Source organism: Mastigoproctus giganteus, chromosome 2 (genome assembly GCF_048544385.1).
Source record: "Mastigoproctus giganteus isolate SK-2022 chromosome 2, ASM4854438v1, whole genome shotgun sequence".
NCBI classification, from domain to species: domain Eukaryota; kingdom Metazoa; phylum Arthropoda; class Arachnida; order Uropygi; family Thelyphonidae; genus Mastigoproctus; species Mastigoproctus giganteus.
This window is the reverse complement of record NC_143576.1, coordinates 28770151-28792800: the sequence shown is the minus strand read 5'-3', so window position 1 is coordinate 28792800 and position 22650 is coordinate 28770151. Positions and strand designations below refer to the sequence as shown.

Sequence of the window (22650 nt, the reverse complement as noted above, 5' to 3'; positions counted from 1 at the left end):
TGGTGTGCTGCTATGGAGTGTTATTAGCAAGTTGTGGAATCATTGTACATGTATAGCCTGCATTTGGATTCTCATTGGGTTGTAGCATGGCATAAAAAAGAAATCCAAAACAACTCTGTGTGTGTGAAGGAACACAGGAAAGTGATTTCTCTTAAGTCAGTTTGGTAAGGGAGGATTGCTGCTATGGGACAGCATTAGGCTCCATAGTCATATGAACTTGCACATCATCAGAAACAGAACACTGACTGCAGATAACGAGATTTGCAATTAGGATTCGTAGAAATGAGATACTGTGATTCCTGGTCCTTTCCTATGCTGGTACTGTAGGCAGAGTTCATTATGCTAGATAACAGTGCTCAACCAGAACATTGTATCTATCACTAATGAACACAGTTTGCCAACAATATGCTGGAAAATGAGAGTATTGTGTGTATGGATTGATGTGCCTGCTGTATGGATAGTTGACCTGAATCCCATTGAACACATCTGGGATTCCCTAAAAAGATGTATTGCATCTTTTCAGAATGTCCAACGACACTTAATCAGCTGGAAACAGTATTTATGCAAGAGTGGCAAGTGATTTCATAAAACTCATTGATCCTTGATTTATACCTGTGATGCACCATTGTCTCTTTCAGTGCATCACAAGTGTGAAGCATGTTTAGCAGTTGTTAGGAGCCATACATCATATTAAAGTCATTGTCTGTGCACATGCCATCCACAACAGTCACAAAAACTGTTCCTTAAACTTGTAGTACTTTTCTTCTGCTATTTTATTTATTGATGCCATATTGAACACACACATACACATAAAAGATACTGATTACTGTATCAGGGAAGGAAGTGGGCATACAACATTGAATTTAAAAAAAAAAAAAAAAAAAAGCCATAGAGTGCATAAATATACTGATAAATGGGAAGACAGTAGAAATGATTTCTACAAAGTAAACGTGCTGCACCATAAACAATTCGACTTCACAAGGAGTGTTTTAAAAGTTTGTCGCCTGAATACGAAGGGTTTATTTGAAGAGTCTGGAGTTCAACTCCCTTTGGAGTTGAAACACTTTTGCCACTGATATACTGGATATATACTGGAGTAGAATTACTTTTGCCACTTCACACCTTGTTGAGTCAAGGTGTGAAGAAAGTTTTCTCTTGGACTCTAGGAATGCATCTACTACAGCATCAGTTGGTGTGAAAATGCATGCCAGCCAGGTGTTTTTCAAATCGGGAAATAGGTGAAAGTCAGGAGCAGATTAAGGTTGATTGAGGCCCCAGGCGCAGAAGAAAATATTGGGTCCCTTAAAAAAAAGAGAGAGACAGGTTAAATAAAAATACATGTTAACCATTTTTTTAAATAAATAAAAAATATTATGTACTATTAATGTTTTATTTCCAATAAAATTGAATATAATATATGTATAATATAATTAATAATAGCATAATAATAATCACAAAGTTTTGAACTAATATGTTCAACTAATTCATTGGGGTTTTGCGTGGGCCCTTCAGAAGTCGGGGGCCCAGGGCGCGCGCGCCTGGTGCACCCACCGTTAAATCCGCCTCTGGTGAAAGGCCAATAGTATTAGATCTGTTGAATATGGGGAATGGTCCAAGGTTTCAAAGCTGTACTCATGCAGTGCACCCATAGCAATGAAAGATTGTGGGCAGGCACACTATCCTGGTGGAACAAGATTCCTTTGCTGCATTTTCTTTGGCACTTGTCCTTGAACTGATGTTTTTATGCAAACCCCTCATGAGGTCTTCGTAATATGCTCCTGTGACTGTCTGGCATTTCTGTCAGAAAACAATAGTAACACTCAATCAGCATCCCAAAAAACTGATACCATCAAATTGCTAGCAGAATGAATCAACTTGGCTTTTCTTGGAGGGGGTAGAAGTGCTGTATTTTGACTGTTTGCAAAGAAAAATTTGCTGGATTTGCATGGTGATTGATTTTGTCCATCTTTCCTCATTCACACAGCTTTGTTGACTTCAGAATCTGAAATTGAAAAAAGAAGTCATTGAAACTGCACAAAATTTAGTGGGTTACTATTTGAAGTGTTATACATTAGTATAGAAATTTTTAACACTACCACTACCCTTTCAAACTCAGCCCATAGATTTTGCAAATGCTCCTTGTAGTCTCTTATCTGTTTCTCAAAACCAAAACTTAAGTGGAAGGAAGGTTATATCTAGATTTCTTCCTTTTGGAACCTTAAAAAAGCAATATAAACAGGAAAATGTTTTAAATGGCTGCATTATTACCTTAAAGGCATAATCCATTTAATGGTGCAATATTTCTTAGATGTGATATGTATTAACTTTTATAATTTAGTCTTAAAACTTGAAATTGAACTTCATTTTCAGGTTGGGAACAGCCAGCATGGTTTGCTCTGCCAGGAGATGAGAAAGGATATAAACCTAGTTTCAGGCGTACTAACTGGTTTTACCCTGTAAGAAGAGAATGCAGCATGGTTACTAATAAAGCTGGTATAATTGATTTAACTCCTTTTGCAAAGTTTGAAGTGAGGGGTAAAGATGCAGCTGTAGTCTTAGACAGACTGGTAGCCAATAGCTTGCCAAAGGTATAGTTTTAATTGGATGTGGACAGCATTTTTTAGTAAAAATATTGTTTAGAAATAGAGTAAGCACAGTAATTCATATACATCAATGTTTAAAAAATTTAAATCACTAATCACCAAACTCTCAATGTAAGTTATACTGATTGTTCAAATGTATGGTGGATCCACAGTTAAAAATTAAAACGTGATGAGAACCACACCTTGAAATAGAAATGAGAATATACCGACCCAGTTAATGGAGTAGAAAAATTTAATATGAGAAATATCATGCTTTAATATTGTAATGTAAATTAATATATCTGTTACAGAAATCACTGAGAGTTTTAAAGATGCAATGGTAAGAAAAAATCACAATACACTATACCCTCAATATTTTCCAGGAGATATGTTCCTGGAAATTTCCATGTATAAGACCAAAGTCTTTGGAAAAAGGGAGATTAGTTGGACCTATCTTAATGAAATAAAGGCAAACATTCATGATTAATAAGGGTTAGTGTGTAATATGTATAATAACAACAATAATTATATTATAACAAAAATAAATGTAAACATTATGAGTATGTTTTCTATGAAGAATAAATTAAAAAATATTTAACTCACCAGTGATGAGTGATCATCATCAGTGAAAAGATAATGAGGGTAGCAGTGATACAAAAGGATGGATTAAAGAGATATGAGATTCTCTTGAAAAAAACTTTCCAGAAAGATGGCTTGCAAAAATCTTCAGGGGATAAAGATACAGTTTCGATGTTCTTAAAAAATCTCATTACGGTTATTTGCTTATCTACCATTGCAAATTCTTGTAGGTTTTCTTGTAATGGATAGTAAGAGCCTCCAATCAACATTAGTAGACATGTACAGAATATCTACCAGTGCCTTAAGCAATAGCTAAGGCTTTTAAATCACATCCCTTTTTTCCTCATTGCTCTTGCTTCCCTTTCTTTGAGATGTTAAGCCCTCTCATCCCACATCATGTGGGAAGAGAGGGTTTGACCACATCACATCTTGCACCACATCACATCTTGCACCACATCAGGTAACAATTTATTCTAGAGATTCCTTTATATTCTTTTCACCAGCAATGGTGATATACATTCAGTGACGTAGTAATTTTTCCAGTAATCACAGACTGACATAGATAGAAAAATACTGTTGAATGGGGATGGTTCAATTTATTTACCATCTCTGCGATAGAGTGACCATGCATTGGGCACCCACTATCATCCCTCTTTCAAAGTCGGTTAACTCACAAAGTTTATCCATACTGATATTGAATTACCATGTACGTGATGCAGTGTACTTATATACTCACCAAGTTGTGGGTTTGTCCATTAGCGAGAGGAGTGACAGTGTGTCGCATTGCCCAGGAACCAGGTATCCCATGAATTCTGTCCTTTCAGTGTAAAACAAAAGGCATGTTTGGGATCAAGTTGTGCAGGAGGCAGTTACTCTGGGGGAGTGTAACTGTCTTGTCCTGACTTCCAAAGGGTGAGGATATTGCCTCAGATGTTCTTCACAAACTTTTTTTTGAGTGCATACGTGCTTAACTGAGTTTTTGTTTTGGTAAGTTTGATTATTGTGCGATTTAATATGAATATTATAGGATATTTTTAAAGTTTTTCACTGGTATTATGATTAGTAGTGTATTAAGTATATTGTTATATTTTCATAATTTTAGGTTTCTTAGACTTACATTGAATTGTGGCAGACATAAGTAGCTGCAACCAGGGGATTTTAGTTTTTGGTTGTGATTTCAAAAATGGGTCACTCATCTAGTGTACCCTTTTTAGAACTTGTTTTGCAAAACTTAACGGAACAAAATTTTAATCTTATTCTGTGTATTTTAACATCATGTAAAAAACATTATGGGATTCCTATTTTAACATGAATATTTTTTTTTGTTGCTACCGAGTATACAGGAATTGTAACAAAAAATTTAAAAATTTTAAGAAGAAAAAAAACAAAAACATGGTGCATTTCTTTGCAATTCCTTTCTAGTAGATAGCAATAAAAATATTTATTGCATTTTGGTCCTATTTCTGGGTATAATCCAGATACCTCATATAGAGTTAACCTATAGGTCTGTAGGAGGCATCTGGGTCAGCTAGTGTATACACTCGCTGCCTCTACCCTGCCAGACAGTGACTGGAGGGAATTGTGTGAGGGAGTAGTAGTGACTGGAGGGAAGGAGTAGCCCAAGCAGTGTGTGTGTGTGTGTGTGTGTGTGTGTGTGTGGAGGGGCATTGTGTGAAGGCCACATTATGTAATGGAGCTGGTTACATTCTTGTTGCATGTATGCCATATCCAAAAATTTCATTACTTCATACAACATGAAGTATGCACAGGTTTTAAAAGATTGTAAAAGGTTTAAAAGATTGTAGATCATGAATAATCAAACTAATAGAACAAACTTATCTGTAAAAAGATCAAAATCTCCCAAACACTTGCTCGTTAATTTCAAAAATATACACGATCTTAGTTCCATTCTCAGTGAAGTCCATTTCCACTTTTTCTGGCATAGTCCCAATTGTTTGTTTATTTGGCTGCTGTTCATCTCAATTGTCCTAATTATTTGCTGTATGATTCATTTTTACACTTTCTTATTCCACTGGTGTTATCTTCTACCTTCAAATTTGCTCATATCCAGCCAGTTCTTAACAAGGATGACAAATCTTTCCAATCTAGTTATTGTCCCAGTGCATTTGCTTCTACTCTTTCTAAAGTAATGGAGAAATCCATTAATTGCTTACTCCTAAACTGCCTTGAAACCTTCCATCTGATCAGTGATTACCAATATGGATTCCATCAGTGTTGATCCACTGGTGATATCTCAGTGGTGAGCTATAGTGGGCTTGCGAGAGCCCATTGTTTTTTTTTTTTTTTTTTTTTTTTTGAAAATTTGTGAGCCCATTGTTGAAATGATCATTTATTTTACAAATAAAATACTGAATGCAATTATTGAGTATCCAGAGCCAAAACTACAGTGGGGCGAGGGGCCCATTCCCAGCATTTTAATGGTGCAATCAATTGGTTATGTATTTTAAAATTGCTTCGTTTTTGATTTAATTACAGTCCAACCTCTGTTTAATGAACTTCTTTATAGCGAATTTTTTTGATTCCCCTTGTTAATTACATTTAAAATAGTTTCTGTTGAATGAAGAAAATTTCCATGTAACGAACGAATTAGGAGAGACAACTGTGTATGCGTTGTTCTCACCTCTGGCCTTTAGGTAATTAGAAAGTATAGTGTGTTTAGGGTCTAACGGCACCAGGGGTTTCCCCCATCTCCGCGTAATATACATTGTGGTGCTATACAGAACACTGTAGAGGCCAGAGGTTTAAAAGTGTGTGGATATTGTGGCGTGTAATGTTTTGTACCGTTGTTCATCTGGTCTTTTAGCCGTTGGGTCTCAAATGAGGCCCACTGTTGCCCACACTATACCTCGTGGAGGCAGACCAGGTACACCAGTATTTTAGAAATTTACTATTTACTCTGGCAGGTCCTGCCACCTAATTTCCTGAGATTTCAGTGGCTAGGACCTATAAAAAAAAAAAAAAAAAAAAAATGGAAGGGGGGGGGAGAAACGCCAGAAATTGGGTCAGGCCGAGATATAAGTTATACGGGTTAGAGTTCTTTTTTTTTTTTTTTTTTTTAATTTTAGTGTGGGGCTTGTGTAGTTTTGGCAAGGGTCAAACGCTAGTCGCAAGATAGCTAGAGAGGGAAGGGAGACTCAAGACTGGGGGGTGAAAGACAGAAATATGGGGTCAATAGTGAAGATAACCCCAAAAGTCGGCGGGGCAGGCCCATGCCTCACCAGATGAAGATAGGGGATGGCAGGGGGGGCTACAGAGTAACCATTCCCTGCCAAGGGAAGGGAAAGAAAGTGAACCAAATGAGGGTACCCGGTTCAGATCGCCTAATGTTTCTGCAGCAAACTGCACAATGTCTTTGTAAGGTCTTCGTATGCCATTCCTGGGACATGTTGTCCCATCCGTGTGAGTGGTCAAGTTCAGATAATGACTCCAGTTTAAGCCAGTGGTCAGATCCAGGTTAAATTAATGATTAGTTTTTCAGATTGTAGCTGTTAGGTTTTTGTTTGGTTGACACATCTAAGGATCTTTATTATGGATGACGAGTGGTTAGTTTGTGGGAAAATTCCTGCTAAGGTTGTGGGTATGTTCTTCTTCTAGTGAAAAGATCCTGCACAAACTGCTTTAAGGCTTTATAGTTGCCCTCGCTCTCCAAGAGATATTGTTCTTGGTTTATTGGCGAGAAACGTATTCTAGTTATTAAGAGGCAGCGGAGGTCTTCGTATAGTTGGCAGTGGTGCATGAGGTGGCCCACGTCTCTGACTGTCCACAGTGGCAGAGAGGGGTGTCACTCAATCCGAAACTGGAGAGTTTTGCTCTTATTGCGCCACGTCCCGTGAGCAGGTAAGATGTCAGCAGTCCCGGTGAAAACCAGTTTGGGCTTTTGGGAAACACTAGTTGATTATCCGGTATGAATCTTCGGGTGACTTCCCCTTTTGTCGAAGTCGTCCAGCGAGTTTGCCAGGCCTGCTGTAGGTGGGTGAGAAGGCGTTTTTTCTCGAGTTTAAGATCGTTTGCCGGATCAGTTGTGTAATTATAAAGTGCGAATTAAGAGTGAAAGGGGTTACCATTCCACAACATTAGTGGTGTCTGTAAAACCTATGTAGTCACATACCAAGAAGTCGCGCTAGTCAATATTCTTTCCATAGCCAGTCAGAGGATTAAGAAGATTCTCGACACGGATTATAGCCTCTGTTCAACCTGTGTTGTGGTTCCTCTTTACTCTGACACATGGGCATATGTTTTTCGGAGAAGTGAGTGATCCATGCCTTCCAGTAAATTTCTCCTGTCTATGTTTACATGGTCACAGTAGCAGAATATCCGTGTGATTCCGACATTTTGCACTGTATTCAAAGAACTAACAACAGTAGCAACATGGGAAGAGGCAACTAAGATATTATATAAACATTACGAAGATGAAATGTTGGCAGATTTTGAAACTTTGTCGAGCCTTTCACTGTATAGATGATGTTCTAAAATATAATGGCATACAGGCAATAATTAAAAAAAAAAAACTCTATCACCAATTTCTAAAAAACCAGTGCAAATTAAGGATGATTGCTAAAAAACTTGATGTGGAAACTATAAAGATCGGTCATGTGTTCGGGCCATAATGAGCAGCTTTCAGCTTGCGGATGGCAATTGTGGATTGAAGGAATTATCCTGCTTTGTGCAAACATTTTGAATCAGAAGTTAAATATTCTGGATTATTAAATCGACTTTTAAATTTGGAATTTTTTAACCATTTAGCACTAATGATCGACATCCTGCAGGAGCTCTCTTACCTTTCAGAAGCTTTACAGAATCACTATGGTAAAAGCAAATAAATTAATTATTCGAACTATCAATGCTATTGCTAATTTGAAATATTCTGAAGGAAATTATGAAGCTAAAATTGAGAGCATGTTGAAGTGGAAAGAATTTGAATGAATCAAAATCGAAAGTAAAAAAAATTGCCTCGTGACAAGTTATTAAATGCATTGTTTTATCCTCAAAGATAAGTTATTAATGAGTGATTTTAAATTAAATAAAGAAAATAATGATACCATTGAAATAAATTTTAAACATATGCTACCCGAAATTGTGAAATGTGAAAGAACTTTCGTCTCAGTGGGAAGACGGTGAAAACTGAATAAGAAATTGAAGTTTTCTGATAAAATATGAAATAAAAATTAATGATTTTAGAGATTTTGTCAAAGACAGTTTATCTTTAAAATCGAGTGAAATTACCTTTTCAATTAAGAAAGCCAGAAAATATCTTTGAAACCATTGCGATTAGCAGTGCTGAAGCTGAGTGAGGTTTCAGCGTAATGAATAATATAGTGACAATTAAACACGTTGCAGATTATGAAGACCATACATCTAAATGGAAAACCATTGCTTTAATTTTATCCGGATCGTTACGTCAAATCATTCCTCTGTAATCACCACTCAGCTATTGAGCAAAGCAGAAGATCGACAACAAATATTAATAAAGAAGTCAATTCTATGTGGCAATTTTTACAATAAATTTTTCTTGAATATTTGTGAAATAATTATTTTTCGTGTAATCTGTGATTTTTTTTTTGTATACTTTTTCTAGAAAATTTGTTTTTTATGTAATATTTGTTTTTAAATTGTGGAATGTTTTGTGATAGTTTTTATGTTATTTGTGATATGGGAAATTTTTGTTATTTGTGATATGCAAAATTTTTATGTTACTTTTTATTCTCAATATTAAAATTTTATCATGAAAAAAATGTATCCATTATATTTCCCTAGTTGTTAAAAAAAAAAGACGAATAAAAAAGTTGCGTGTGTGCCGAGCACGCGCGGTAGATGGTTTATGCAAAACATCCTTCGCGTTTCTTTTAGGTATTTTGCTTTGTATATATCGATTAGGAAATAAAAGAGCTTTTTTATTGTAAATATTTTATTGATCATTCACAGATTTTCATAATTTCTGAAAGACAAGATACAATGGTTTTATGATAACTAAAGAGATGTATACTTGCAAGTGCAACGTATCTAAATATCTCTAAAATAGCACTGATTGATGTATCGAAGGCCTCCGTAGCCGAGTGGTCAGGAGCGGGAGTGCACACTCTTTGAGTAGACCAGGGTTCAAGCCCCTGACTGCTGAATATGGTCAATCTGCCAACCTGCATTGGACCAGCGTGGCAGATTATGGTCCATTTCTCTCAGCATGAATTGTTGAGGAGGCTTCCATCCTGCAGTGGGTTGATAATGGCTGCACTTTACCTTTGATGTATTGATCTTGTAGTTGAAGTGACATACGCAGCTGTTAGGGGAACCTAACAATGGAATGTAATGAAAATGCGAGACGAAAAAAGAAATTGTTAACAAATATTTGTATCATTGCAATCATACTGCAGTAATAACTTCAAGAAGCATGATTGTGATGTCATACTATTCAAAAATTCTAAAGGGTTAGAACTCCAGACGCTGTCGTATATGTAGCCAGGTGGGCAAGAGCAGCAGTGCGTAGCACACGCTTCTTGATTAGACTGGAGTTTGAGCCCGTGCCCACCAAATACGGAGGGTGCGAAAAGGTCAGGGAATGACCACTGCATATCCCTGGAACAATATGGCCTTAGTTGCTAATGCTCCTTAAAAAAAAAAAAAAAAACCCAAAAAACTGTTGTATTGACAGCTATTCACAGCTCACCACTGGATATACTGGCTTATGTTACCCATCTATGGACAAAACACAGTGGAAAAGTTTGAAACTCAGTGAAAATTTGCATCATTTTAAAGCAGATCCAGAAAATTTCCTTGCAAGGTTTGTGACCATGGATGATGTGGTGCGAGTTCATTGCATTCAGCCAGAGACAGAGGAGCAGCATACATTGAAAACACATCTCTTCTTCCCCTCCAAAGAAAGCCAAGTCATTTCCTTCTGCTGGCAAGGTGATGGCACCGGTTTTTTGGGATTCTGATGGAGTATTGGTAGTGGATTACTTTCAGAAAGGCCAGACAGTCACACAGGCATATTACACAGACCTTTTGAGGCATATTTTAAATACAGATTCACAAATGCTTATTAAACAACATGTCAGCACAGAATGAAATTTTTATTTGTCATAGAATGCCCAAAACTCATTGTTAGTATTGCTGATTCCCAACTTCTTGAAAGATGGCAACTACCCATGTTTCACCAATTCACACAAATATTACACCAGTTTGAACACTTGCAAAATTGTTGGTTTCCTCATGTCTTGGTGGTGTCAAATCATGATTTAATGCATTATAGAATACATGAGCTGAGACTCATGCATGAAATGCTCATGCTGAGATTCCATGCATTATATAGAATGCATGGACATCCCAACTAAAAACATTTTAGAACATGAATGTTCTAAAAGGTTTTTAGTTGGGATGTCCAGAGGCTGCTGGCCACGACCTCCTGAAATTACAGCTACAACAGAGGCAACAAAAAAAGAATTACATCCTTTCTGTCCCCCCCCCCATTACATGTAAAGAGTTGGGGGAGGGTGACTGCTGTTTCAGTATTGTTGTTAAGGAACACAGGGAAGCCCTGTTTGAGAGTCTTATGGGAATGTAAGAATTTGTAGTTTTTCCTCTGTTTGAAACATTACTTTGATGTTTTTTTAATTTCTGTAGATCTTTTTTAAACAGATTACTTGAAAAGTAAAGCATGGGCACTGCCTGGGTGAAGAGTTTTATTTCCAGTTTATTTCAACATGCTTTCTATTAGGAATATATTAATATACAATAATCATTATTATTGACAAAATCTTTACAAAATTAAAAAGAGAAAACTGTAGAATAGTGTGAATTGTAAAATAAAAATTTTATCTCTCTTACCCCTTCTCCCCACTTCAGGTTGGATCAACAAATATATCACATATGCTGACGCCAAGTGGCAAAGTTTATGCTGAGTTAACTATTACATGCCTAGCACCTGATCACTTTTTTATCATCACTGGCTCTGGTTCTGAACTACATGACCTTAGGTAAAACTATTATAAACTCTATTAGTTTAGAAGACTAAATCCCTGTTTATTATATAAAATTGTGATTTGTTATAAAAAATAATTGTTTCATTATGCACCAAAGAAGATGGATACCAGAATATTTTTATTACAGTATAACATCCAGCACTAGCACTAGCGTTTGTGGTGCCCAAGGCAAAACTCTGTAACAGTGCCTAATTCATATCATGTCTTAACATGCATATATATGCAGTAGCACATCTAGCAGTGGCTATTTAGGCAGTGCCTGTGACAAGTGCCTCACTTGAGCACCCCTAGTGCGAAACCTGATAACGTCAAATGCTGTTGAGATTACAGCCAGAAAGGCTTCAAGTTACTGTATTACAATTGCAATTAAGATAAATTAAGCAAGTATTCTTTAATTATAAAATAATTAATCCAAATTACCCAGTTGATCACTTTAGTGTTAGTGTTGTATTTGTATATTTTAATTTGTTATTTAATTTAGTTATTTATTGAAAATTTTTTTTATCAATTTATAACAAGAATTTACTAATATTCTTATTTAAAAGGTGGATGAAGGTGCACATGCATGAGTGGAAAAGTGAAGCTACAGTTGATAATGTCACTGACGAAATTGCATGTCTGGGGCTTGCTGGGCCTTTGTCAAGGAGGATACTCTCTAAATTAACAGATTACAATATTGAAGATAATGCCTTTCCATTTCTAAGTGTTCGCGACATTGATATCGATGGTATATCAGTTAGAGCCATACGGATATCATATACAGGTTGGTACTTTTACTTTCTGTTGTGATAACTGCTTGCCATTTTATTTATATCACGGCTGGGGATGATCGAAACCGCCCTGGGTCACTTTTAAAAACAAGTTTTTGAGGTCCACATAAAAAAAATGTAATTCTTTCTAATTCTCCTTTTGGCCTTTTCTATATGCGCATGTATGAATTTATTTAATCTTTCATTTCCAAACTCATCTCAGTCCTTTTGCTCTTCCTAATAGTTAAGGATCAGGAATTTTCACAAAAATGTAGAATGTAAGCAGTCTGTGTTGTTGTAGCACCCAGAATTAGGTGCTTATATATTTCTTGCTTTTTTTTTTTTGATTAATCAAGAATATTATATGGCCATGAAGTACAATTAAGATCATCTCATGTTATTAAAAAAATCACAGACCGTAGCAGTTTTGAAGTGCTTTTTGGAATATTTTTTTAAGGTTCTGAGTGAAACCCAAAGTAAATATTTCTTCTTGGTTTTTTCTTTTTTCTTTTTTTTTTTTTTTGTTAGCAGGACTATAAAGATTGATGGAAATTAAATATATTTAACTGCTATAGTTTTTTTAATTAATTTTTGAAAATACAGTTTTTCAAATTCTCATTATGTAGCTATAAAAATATTTTTATGGAATCATACCATTTTTTTCTTCTATCAAAATTCATCTATCACACTTCTGTGGAATGGCTTCCGAAGGCCAGGCTGTTGACATAAACAAATGAATAAAAGTAATTAGTTGTATTATGAAACAATGGACTTCTCTGTCATCTCTTATACTTTTGTATTTGACAGGATTTAAACTGTCTAATAAATGTTTTTAATGCTCACAGCTGTATTGCACTTGCTTTCAAACAAGTAGCATTGCTCAAAAGCATCTGCCAATGAGTGTGTTAATTAATCTGCCATTATTTTTAAAAGATGGGCATTGCAATGACAGCCTCTTTTGGGATTAAAGAGCTAAGAATATGACTTGGCAGAACAGGAAAGAACTAACCCCCTTCTAGTTCTTGTCTGTTATAAAGGTAAAGTGCAGCCATTATCAACCCACTGCAGGATGGAAGCCTCCTCAACAATTCATGCTGAGGGAAATAGACCATAATCTGCCACGCTGGTCCAGTGCGGGTTGGCAGATCGACCATATTCAGCAGTCAGGGGCTTGAACCCCGGTCTACTTAAGGAGCGTGTGCTACTGCACTCCCGCTCCTGACCATTCGGCTACGGAGGCCAGTTATACCCACATGTAATCAATTTGTCATCTGCTTTTCCTCTCATGCAAGAAATTAAATCATAGAAGCTACTAGACTTTTCATACCAACTAAGAAATACTCTTCAAGGTATAGACCTAAATGGATGTCATATAAACTGATGAAAGTCATGGCAGAGAAGAAAAGTGCATGGGATGCATAACAGTCAGCTTGGTCTGTGCTTGCTGATGACCTGTTGATATTAGTGTGTGGAGATGCAAGGTCTCAAATAGAGAAATGATTTGCAGTTGTATGAGCTGCAAATTTCACAGGCAATGAGTGTGCAAATACTGTTGAAGGAGGTGCCTCAGTATGAATCGTAGTCTTCTGGTGAGACATGGTGATGTCTCTTTGAGATATAAAACTATGATTAAGTATTTGGGAGTTGCATAGGGGAGCATATGAGTTTTGTGGAGCACATGAAATATCTAAATAAAAAGATAAAAGTACTATATTCCAAGCTTAGAAGGGTAGTGAGGGTCGATTGGGGAGTAAAGGATAGAGCGTTGAATATGCTCTATGATTGCCTTCATGTTCCCATTGTAACTCATGCCTCGATAGCTTAGATTCACAGAATTGAAAATTCTGTTATAAGAAAGTACTTGCTCTCCTATGCATAACTCGAGCATGTAGGACTGTTTCGACTGAGACGCTTCAAGTGATAGCAGCAGCCAGCTGATTTGCAAGTGGCAGTATTTGCAATGATGTATTGCACTAGAAGGAATTTAAGAATGACTATTTTGGGAGTTGAGACATTTATGTCCGGACATATGAGGGGACATATGGAAGGAAGGAAGGATGTTAAGAATGAAAAAGTAAGAGTGATAAATGAATTGAGAAAAGTATGGCAAACGAGATGGCAAGAATCCGTCAAAGGACGGGTTACGTATCAGTTTTTGCCTAATGTTGAGATATCGAATAACAGGGTTAATCCCTGGCAACAGCCTTGGGTTGTATATGTCCTTTCTGTTGACCGGACATGGGCTTGCACGCAGGTCATTTGAGCTTGGGTTGAGAACTGATGGGCTATGTGTATGTAGAGAAGATGAAGAAACATCAGGACATGTAATGTTTCAATGTGATGTTTATGCTGATTTGAGAATGGAGCTAGAGAGATCTGTGGGTGAGATTGAACAAAGGAGTCTTTGGACCTTGTTCACGGAGAAGTGCCTTTTCACTTATTTAAATAATTTTGTACATTCTGTATTCAGTTGGAGGAAGTGCTTGCAAGATAGTAGAGCCCACTTCCCAGTGACAGGGATGGAAACCTGATCCACTGGGAGGCTATGATGTGCCTCCAGTACCATATTCATTTGGATCAGGGCTAAGATGCAAAAGTGCTCCTCCATGAGTTGAGTTGTGTTAATTTTTGTAATTGAATGGAAGTTTTAACACAGCAATGAATAATATACTGTTCGGACACAACTACGTATAAGCTTTGGCTAGGGTAGTAGCTTGGTGAGGTCTTAAATTGAATGTGCTTGCTAACAGGAGAGACTGCTTCTACAGGAATGGGATACACTTAAATAGAAAGAGTGCCGAGAATATTTGCCGATGCTATCGAGGCAGCGTTAGGTAGGTCAGAAAACTGATAGTTTGGGGGAGGGGATTCACAGACTTTTGCATATACGTCCACACATGAGGAGTTATTCAGGGAGGGGAATGCCAGAGGTGAATTAAAACTCTGGCAGTGAGCTAGATGATTTTGTAATAACTGAGAGCAGAGTGGAGGAGAAATTGTTGAAGATAAACATAAGAAAGGCATCTGGAGTGGATGGGATCTATCCGGTTCTATTAAAGGAGGCAGCAAAGGAAGTAAGCAAACCCTTAGCCATAATTATGAGAGCTTCCTAGGACTCAGGGGAAGTATCCATGGACTGGAGATGTGCAAATGTGACCCCAATTCACAAAGAAGAATTGAAGGACGACACAAGTAATTACAGACCTGTTAGTTTAACTTCTGTTTCAGGGAAACTAATGGAGGTACTGGTTAAAGAAGCACTGCAGGATCATCTAGACAAGACTTCAGTTATAGCTCTGATACAGCATGGTTTTGTTAAGGGGAAGTCTTCTTTGACCAATTTGATTGGATACTATGATGTGGTCACAAAGGAACTGGATGTAGGGAATAACTTTGATATCATATACTTGGATTTCAGGAAAGCTTTTGATACTGTTGCATCTGGAAGATGGCTGCACAAATTGGAGTAGTGTGGCATTGGAGGCAAATTGCTGCTATGGATAAAGGGATGGTTGAGTGGAAGAAGACAGAGAGTGGTAATCAAGTGGTAATCAATGTCCACTAATAACATTAGTGCTCTTCGTGGACTAATGTTATTAGTGGAGTACCTCAGGGTTCAGTGTTGGGTCCACTGTTGTTTTCTGTATTTATTAATGATACTGATCATGGTATATCAGGCTTAATGTCCAAGTTTGCAGATGATACGAAGGTTGGCAGGGTTGTTAATGACACTATGCAGTGTTTGCAGGCCGGCTGCTAGTTAGTACACCGGACCGAACCTATTGGTAACCCTCTAGGAGGCTTCTGGATCAGCTAGTGTATAATCTTGCTACCTCTACTCTGCCAGATAGTGACTGGAGGGAGTCCGAGTAGTGTGTATGCGGGGGAGCATTGTTGAGGCCACGTTATGTCAAGGATCTAGGAATATTCTTACCACATGTACGCCATATCTAAAAATTTCATTACTTCACACAGCATGTCCCACCCATTTTTTCTTACTATTGAATACACCATGAATTGTCAAACTAATAGAGCAAGCTTATCTGCGAAAAGATCTAAACCTCCCAAGCACTTCCTAATTCATTTCACAAATATACGTGGTCTCAATTCTAATCTCAACGATGTCCATTTACACTTGCAGTCTGCCAAACCCCATGTACTTTTTCTGACAGAATCTCAGTTATCGGTTTATTCAACTACTGCTCATCTCAGATGCCCAAATATGATTCCTTTCGCCTCAAAGGTGGTACTTGTGCATATGTCCATTCTGATATTCCCTGTCAGAGACCTGGCAATTTGGAATCTCCTCTCTTTGATCTTTTCTGGCTTAAAATCTCTCTACCTCACTGTGTCAAATTCATCTGTTGTCTCTACCATTCTCCCTACTCCACTAATCACTTGGAGCTCTTTGACTTCCTCTCTTTGCAACTTGACTTTCTCCAGTCCAACTTTCCGAATAGTGAGGTAATTTTCCTTGGTGATTTTAACGTTCACAACTCCAGCTGGCTTCCGTTTTCTAGTCACACCTACCCATCAGGTCGAGATGCTGAGGCTTTTGCAATTACTAATGACCTAGCACAGATTGTTCATTTACCTTCAAGAATACCGGACAATCCTAATCATACAGCCAATACGCTTGATCTTTTTCTCACAAACAATCCTTCTAAGTACACAGTCGAAATGAGAGGTCCTTTAGGTACTTCAGATCACAACTTGGTGATTGTCTCTTCCCCAATGGAACCTTTATCTCATGGCTAGTCCCAACCTCATGTTGTTTGGCATTACAAGAATGCAAAATGGGATGACCTGTGAGATTTCTTTTCTTCTTTTCCTTGATCGGATTACTGTTTCAAAACTTCTGATGTCAACATTTGCTCAGATCGTGTCAGTGGAATTATTCTTGCAGGAATGGAATCCTTTATCCCACACTCCACTTTAAAATCTCGTCCTTTATTTAAACCTTGGTTTTCCAATAAAAGTGCTAAGGCTGTTCAAGAGAAGAATGTTGCATATTGTAATTGGCTTGTTTCTAAATCTTCAGTTTCATTTTCTGCCTACACCAAAGCTCGCAACAATTGTAAAGCAGTTATTAATCAATCCAAACTAGAGTTTGAACAAGCTAAGAGTAGAAAACTTGCTTCTTGCCCTAATGGTAGCCGAGCATTCTGGTCTCTTGCCAAAGCTATTGGCCGCAACTTTTGCCCATCTCTGCTCCCACCTCTGTCCAAACCAGATGGTTCTGTTGTCACTTCAGCCAAGGATAAAGCTGACCTGCTAGCATCCCATTTTTCGTCCAGCTCATGTATTAATGATCTTGGTAAAACACCTCCCACTATTCCCAACACGCTCCATTCAATGCCTCCTGTGGTCTTCTGTCAAAAGGATATCAGAAGGATTTTGATTTATCTTGATGCTAAGAAAGCTCCAGGTCCTGATGGTATTTCTCCACTTGTTCTCAAAACCTGTGCTCCTGAACTTACTCCTATTCTTTGCCGCCTTTTTTCACTTTCTTATTCCAAAGGTGTTTTTCCTTCTGCTTGGAAATTTGCTCATATCCAGCCAGTTCCTAAAAAGGGTGACAAATCCCTTCCATCCAATTATCGTCCCATTGCAATTACTTCTACACTTTCTAAAGTAATGGAGAAATCAATTAACCGCCAACTCTTAAACAACTAGAAACCTTCTGTCTGATCAACGATCGCCAGTATGGATTCCGTCAGTGTCAATCCACTGGTGATATTCTGGCTTAATGGACTAATTCAATGGAAAGGTTCGGTGAAACATAAGTAGTTGCTCTTGACATCTCAAAGGCTTTTGATTGTGTTTGGCATAAAGGTCTTCTAAACAAACTTCCATCTTATGGTTTGCCAACTGTTTTTAGTAATTGGTTATCCAGTTTTCTCTCTGATCGCTCACTGAGGGTGGTGGTAGATGGCTCTCTGTCCTCTAACTTCTCCACTAATGCCGGTGTCCCCCAAGGTTCAGTTCTTTCCCCCACTCTTTTCCTCTTGTATATTAATGACCTTCTTCCATTGACTGGAAATGCTATCCATAGTTTTGCCGATGATAGCACATTGCATTTCACTTTCTATTTTGAGAAACCTTGTCCTGCTCAATCAGCTTCAAATTCTCGAAAATCTGCTACCAATTCCTTAAATGCTGATCTTCAGGTAATTCTCCAGTGGGGCAAAGACAACTTAGTTGAAGGTGCCTCTGTAGCCAGGTGGGAAGGAGCAGCAGTGCGTAGCACACGCTTCTTGGTTAGACCCGGGTTCGAGCTCGTCACCACCAAATATGGAAGATGCGGAAATGACCACTGCATATCCCGGAGCAATATGGCCTTAGTTGCTAATGCTCCTAAAAACCAAAATAACAATAACAGTAACTTAGTTGATTTCAACTCTTCTAAAACTCAGTCTTGTCTTATATCTAGCAAAAAGGTTTCTTCTGCTCCTATGCTTATCTTTAGTGACACTCCGATTTTTAGGTGAAATGATATATCTCTTTTGGGGATTACCCTGACTTCTAATCTCTCTTGGCACAAGCGCATTACAAATATTGCTTCCTCTGCATCGAAAAAACTTGGTTTTTCTCTTTCGCTCTCAGCTTTACTTTTCTTCCAAACAGCTGCTCACTCTGTATAAATCGCAAATCCGCCCTGCCATGGAATATTGTTCCCACATCTGGGGTGGTGCCCCCAAAACCTCTCTCAGGCTTCTTGATTCCATTCAGAAGAGGGCAGTTAGGTTAATTAATGATTCATCTCTAACAGAGTCTCTCCACTCGCTTTCTCATAGACGTACTGTTTCTGCTGCATGCCTCTTCTACAGATGTGAATTGACTTCTATAATTCCCGCTGTCTCTTTCAAAACAGTCCAAACACGTGCCGCCGCCAGCCAACATCCAGCCTTCAAACCCACAGAACCAACTTTTCATCTTCCTCATTTATTCATTCAACTGCTGTTTTCTGGAACAACCTTCCTTCATACTTATTTCCTGAAAATTACAATCTACAGAAGTTCAAGTCCAATGTCAACAAATATCTTCTTTCGTCTTCTCAACCTCCAACCCAAGCACGGTACTAAGTACTATAGGTTCTAATACCTCTCGTGTTTGGGGTTCACATAAAAAAAAAAAAAAAAAAAAAAATGTTGCTGCATCAGGATCTAGAAAAGTTGAGCAGATGGGCTCAGAGGTGGCAACTGAAGTTTAACATTGACAAATGTAAAGTACTGCATAAGGGAAGCAGTAACCCCAGAGTAATGTATCAACTGTGTGGTACTACACTGACAGTGGTAAAGAATGAAAAGGACCTGGGGGTAATTGTGCAGTCAGATATAAAGTTTTCTGAGCAGTGCAGATGGTAAGCAAGAGTAGCTCATGGTGTCTTGTCATTGATATACAGAATTTTTTCTAGCAGGGAAAGGATGTGATTATCCCCTTGTACAAGACAATGGTCAGGCCACACCTTGAGTACTGTATACAGGTCTGGAGAGGTCATTTTAGGAAGGATGTAGAGCTGGTGGAGCGAGTGCAGTGAAGGGCAAGATTAGTGAATGGAACAAAGGTTGCCCTTATGAAGAAAGGGTTAAGTTCTGCAAATTACAGTGTCTGGAGACAAGGACCTGCAAGGTGATCTGATTGAGGTGTATAAAGCCTTGAATGGTTTGAGCATGCTCAATGCTGATGGGATTCTTCCTCTTTCTCAGAATAATCGCCTAAGAGGGCATAAATTCAAATTGAGGAAAGACAGTTGTAGGATATATGTGCGGAACACCTATGGTACACCTATGATTATCTTTCTAGTGAAGATATTTGCATTTCATATTCTGTTGCTTGATAACATGAATAAACTAAAGTAAGGCTCTGCTAATGTAGATAATATTTATGTAGCAAGCAAATGAATGTAATAGTGATATTTCTTATCAAAGACCTGGAAAATTTTAGTTGGTGGTAGTGGTGGCAGCTACCAGGTTTATTGTGTTTGGTCTGCCAGGAATGTAGCAGTGAAATTGCTGGGGCTGTTGTGGAATTATTTGATTGGTGAGAGTTAGGAGGAATTTCTCAAAGATGTAGATGAGATTGAGCAGAACTGATTTGGCTGTGAAGCCAACCAGCACTTCGGCGATAGTTTCAATGTGCAGATATTTGTGTTGGGAAGAAAAACGTTTGGTGATATTGAACAGAGAGAGGAGTGAATTTACAAGGAAGGGTCCAAGACATTTTAGTATAATCTGTTTCAGCATAATCTAGATGTCAATTTCAACAAGTTTAGTCAGGTTCGACAATATAGAAAAAGAATACTCTGTAGTGGGTGGCAAAGGCCACTACTATTATAACCTGAGTCCCAATCAATGTATTCTCTTACTCAATCAGTGTATATAATTATGCTACTCGATGTACAGTGTATTCTTATGTTATGTATTTTGTGACTAATGTTGTGACTAACTCACTTAATTAGTATACCCAGTTAATTTCTCTATTTTTCCAATTGGCGCCTCCGTAGCCAGGTGGGAAGGAGCAGCAGTGCGTAGCACACGCTTCTTGATTAGACTGGGGTTCGAGCCCGTCACCACCAAATACGGAGGATGCGGAAAGGTTAGGGAATGACCACCGCATATCCCAGAGCAATATGGCCTTAGTTGCTAATGCTCCTAAAAACCAAATAACACACAAACAATTTTTCTAATACTTTTTACTTATTCATCATTATTGTATTTTTTTTGATTTATTCAGGCAACTTTGTCTTTACATTATATTGTTAATCTCTGGTCATTGTGCCGTGATGGGCAGTTGCAACTGCACTACTATGTACATTACTATCTCTGTGTTGCAATAAAGATTTCTCTCTCTCTCTCTGTTTATTGAACAAATTAGATGATCCCTTGTAATTAGGATGGAGTCAGCTGAACTAGGTTATTCCATTGGTGTGGAGGCTCGTAGTTGAGCTGAGAACCTCATTAGGTGATCAAGCCAGCTGCTTAGGTCAAGGGAGTTGAAGACACTTTGTGACTGGTTCTTATGAAAAGGTTTTTCTATACTGAGGGTAGTCTCCAGATGGCTGCCCTCTTATTCCTAAAGAAAAGTACCTTGGTACAAGGGAATGTAATTTGGTTCGAGACTAAACCTGATTTCTTCCATCTTTTATGAAGTTCCTGCTTTGCACTGAAACTCTTAGACAGGGAAGTTTCAGAGTCTGGAATGCTCTGCGATCTACATTTTCTCCATTACAGTATACTGGAAAATAATATCACTCATCTAAGTCTATATTCCAAAGTCAATGTCACAATTTTGTGGCAACAGCCATTGAATGGAACTAGCCACATAAGTGCACCTTGTGCACCTTATGGTCTGAGTATTTGGGCCCTATGATCTGTTGATAGCAGTTGGTGCATCCATTTCTACATGGAGGATAACAGACTCATGATTGGACTGAATAAAACTGATGGAGTAGTCATTCACTTCATACAACATTGAGGCAAATACAAGGTAAAGTTTATTGTTTCCTCTGGTGAGTTCAGTATTAACACATTTGCTGCTGCCTATATTTGAGCCCATTCAGTGTGCTGTATTTTTGATGTGTTACAAACAATAACATTCTTAAAATTTGTAAATAATGGTTGAAAAGTAAGTCTGAAATAAATAACTGAAGTGAACACTTACTTTTGGGCTGAGCTGTAAATTAGGAAAAAACACAAAATTTTACTATGACTATAAATTTTTATAGCAAATGAAGTGAATGTTAGCCATGGATCTGTTTGCGCCCTGGATCTGTTCATGCACAACTAAGTGGTAGACTTATTGGTTCCGAGGTTGTTGACATTAACCCTGAGGAGTCACATCTGGTGAGTATGGGCTTGGCACACCCAGGGTCCTGAGTTGGATATCATTTTTTTGGTGATTCCCTTTTACTTCTCTCTCTCTCTCTCTCTCTCTCTCTCTCTCTCTCTCTCTCTCTCTCTCTCTCTCTCTCTCTCTCTCTCTCTCTCTCTCTCTCTCTCTCAGGGTAACTTGGGAATTTTTTTTGGCTGGTGCAGCATAAGCCTTGGCTTCCTTGCACCATATAGCTAATAATAATAATCTCCTCAAAAGTTCCTGAGAAAAGAATTGTGTTCTACATAATTGTTTTGTAGAGAGAATTTTGATGATTTTTTTTTACTGAATTGTAATGATGGATGTATACTAAGTACATCACTATGACCAAAAAAGCAGATGAGCAAACGGTGGAAATATTCACCTTCACCAGCCCCCAAAAAGGCCAAGGTTCAATTGTTTGCCAGTAAGATCATGTTGCAAGTCTTCTTAACTCTAAAGGTATCATCCTTACAAATTTCCTCCTAAAAGGGGAGACAACTCTGGGGATCACTGGGGAGTACTATAGGAACCTAAGAAAGTTAAGAGGCTATCAAGTTGAAGAGGTGTGGGAAGCTATTTAAAGGTGTCCACCTGCTTGCCAGTGCTCCTGCCCACAAGGCTGCTCTTATAGTAGACTTTACAATCAGGTGTGGCTTTTAAATCTGCAGCACCCACCAACCACTCACCTTCAGATTTCTTCTTCTATCCTAAAATGAAGAAACCATTATGGAGCAATAGATTTCTGACTGAAGAGATAAATGTGTAGCCCTAGAAGGGAGCTACATAGAAAAGGATGAAATTGATAGCCAAGTTTCAAATCCCTATCTCAGATATTTCTAGATGAGGGTAAGTACTTATTGACTGTACCTCATATAATTTAAAATTTTA

The 22650-nt window shown here is 37.9% G+C and overlaps 1 protein-coding gene across 1 annotated transcript in view; it reads left to right on the top strand.

Annotated features, from left to right (window-relative positions):
* Window positions 1-22650, top strand: part of LOC150089238 (dimethylglycine dehydrogenase, mitochondrial-like) — a 220916-nt gene that overhangs the window by 170900 nt on the left and 27366 nt on the right. Inside the window, exons 11-13 of the mRNA XM_090388493.1 lie at window positions 2371-2588; window positions 11022-11152; window positions 11704-11921. Of these exons, the coding sequence (XP_090244619.1) occupies window positions 2371-2588; window positions 11022-11152; window positions 11704-11921 (567 nt within the window). The remainder of the gene's footprint in view (window positions 1-2370; window positions 2589-11021; window positions 11153-11703; window positions 11922-22650) is intronic.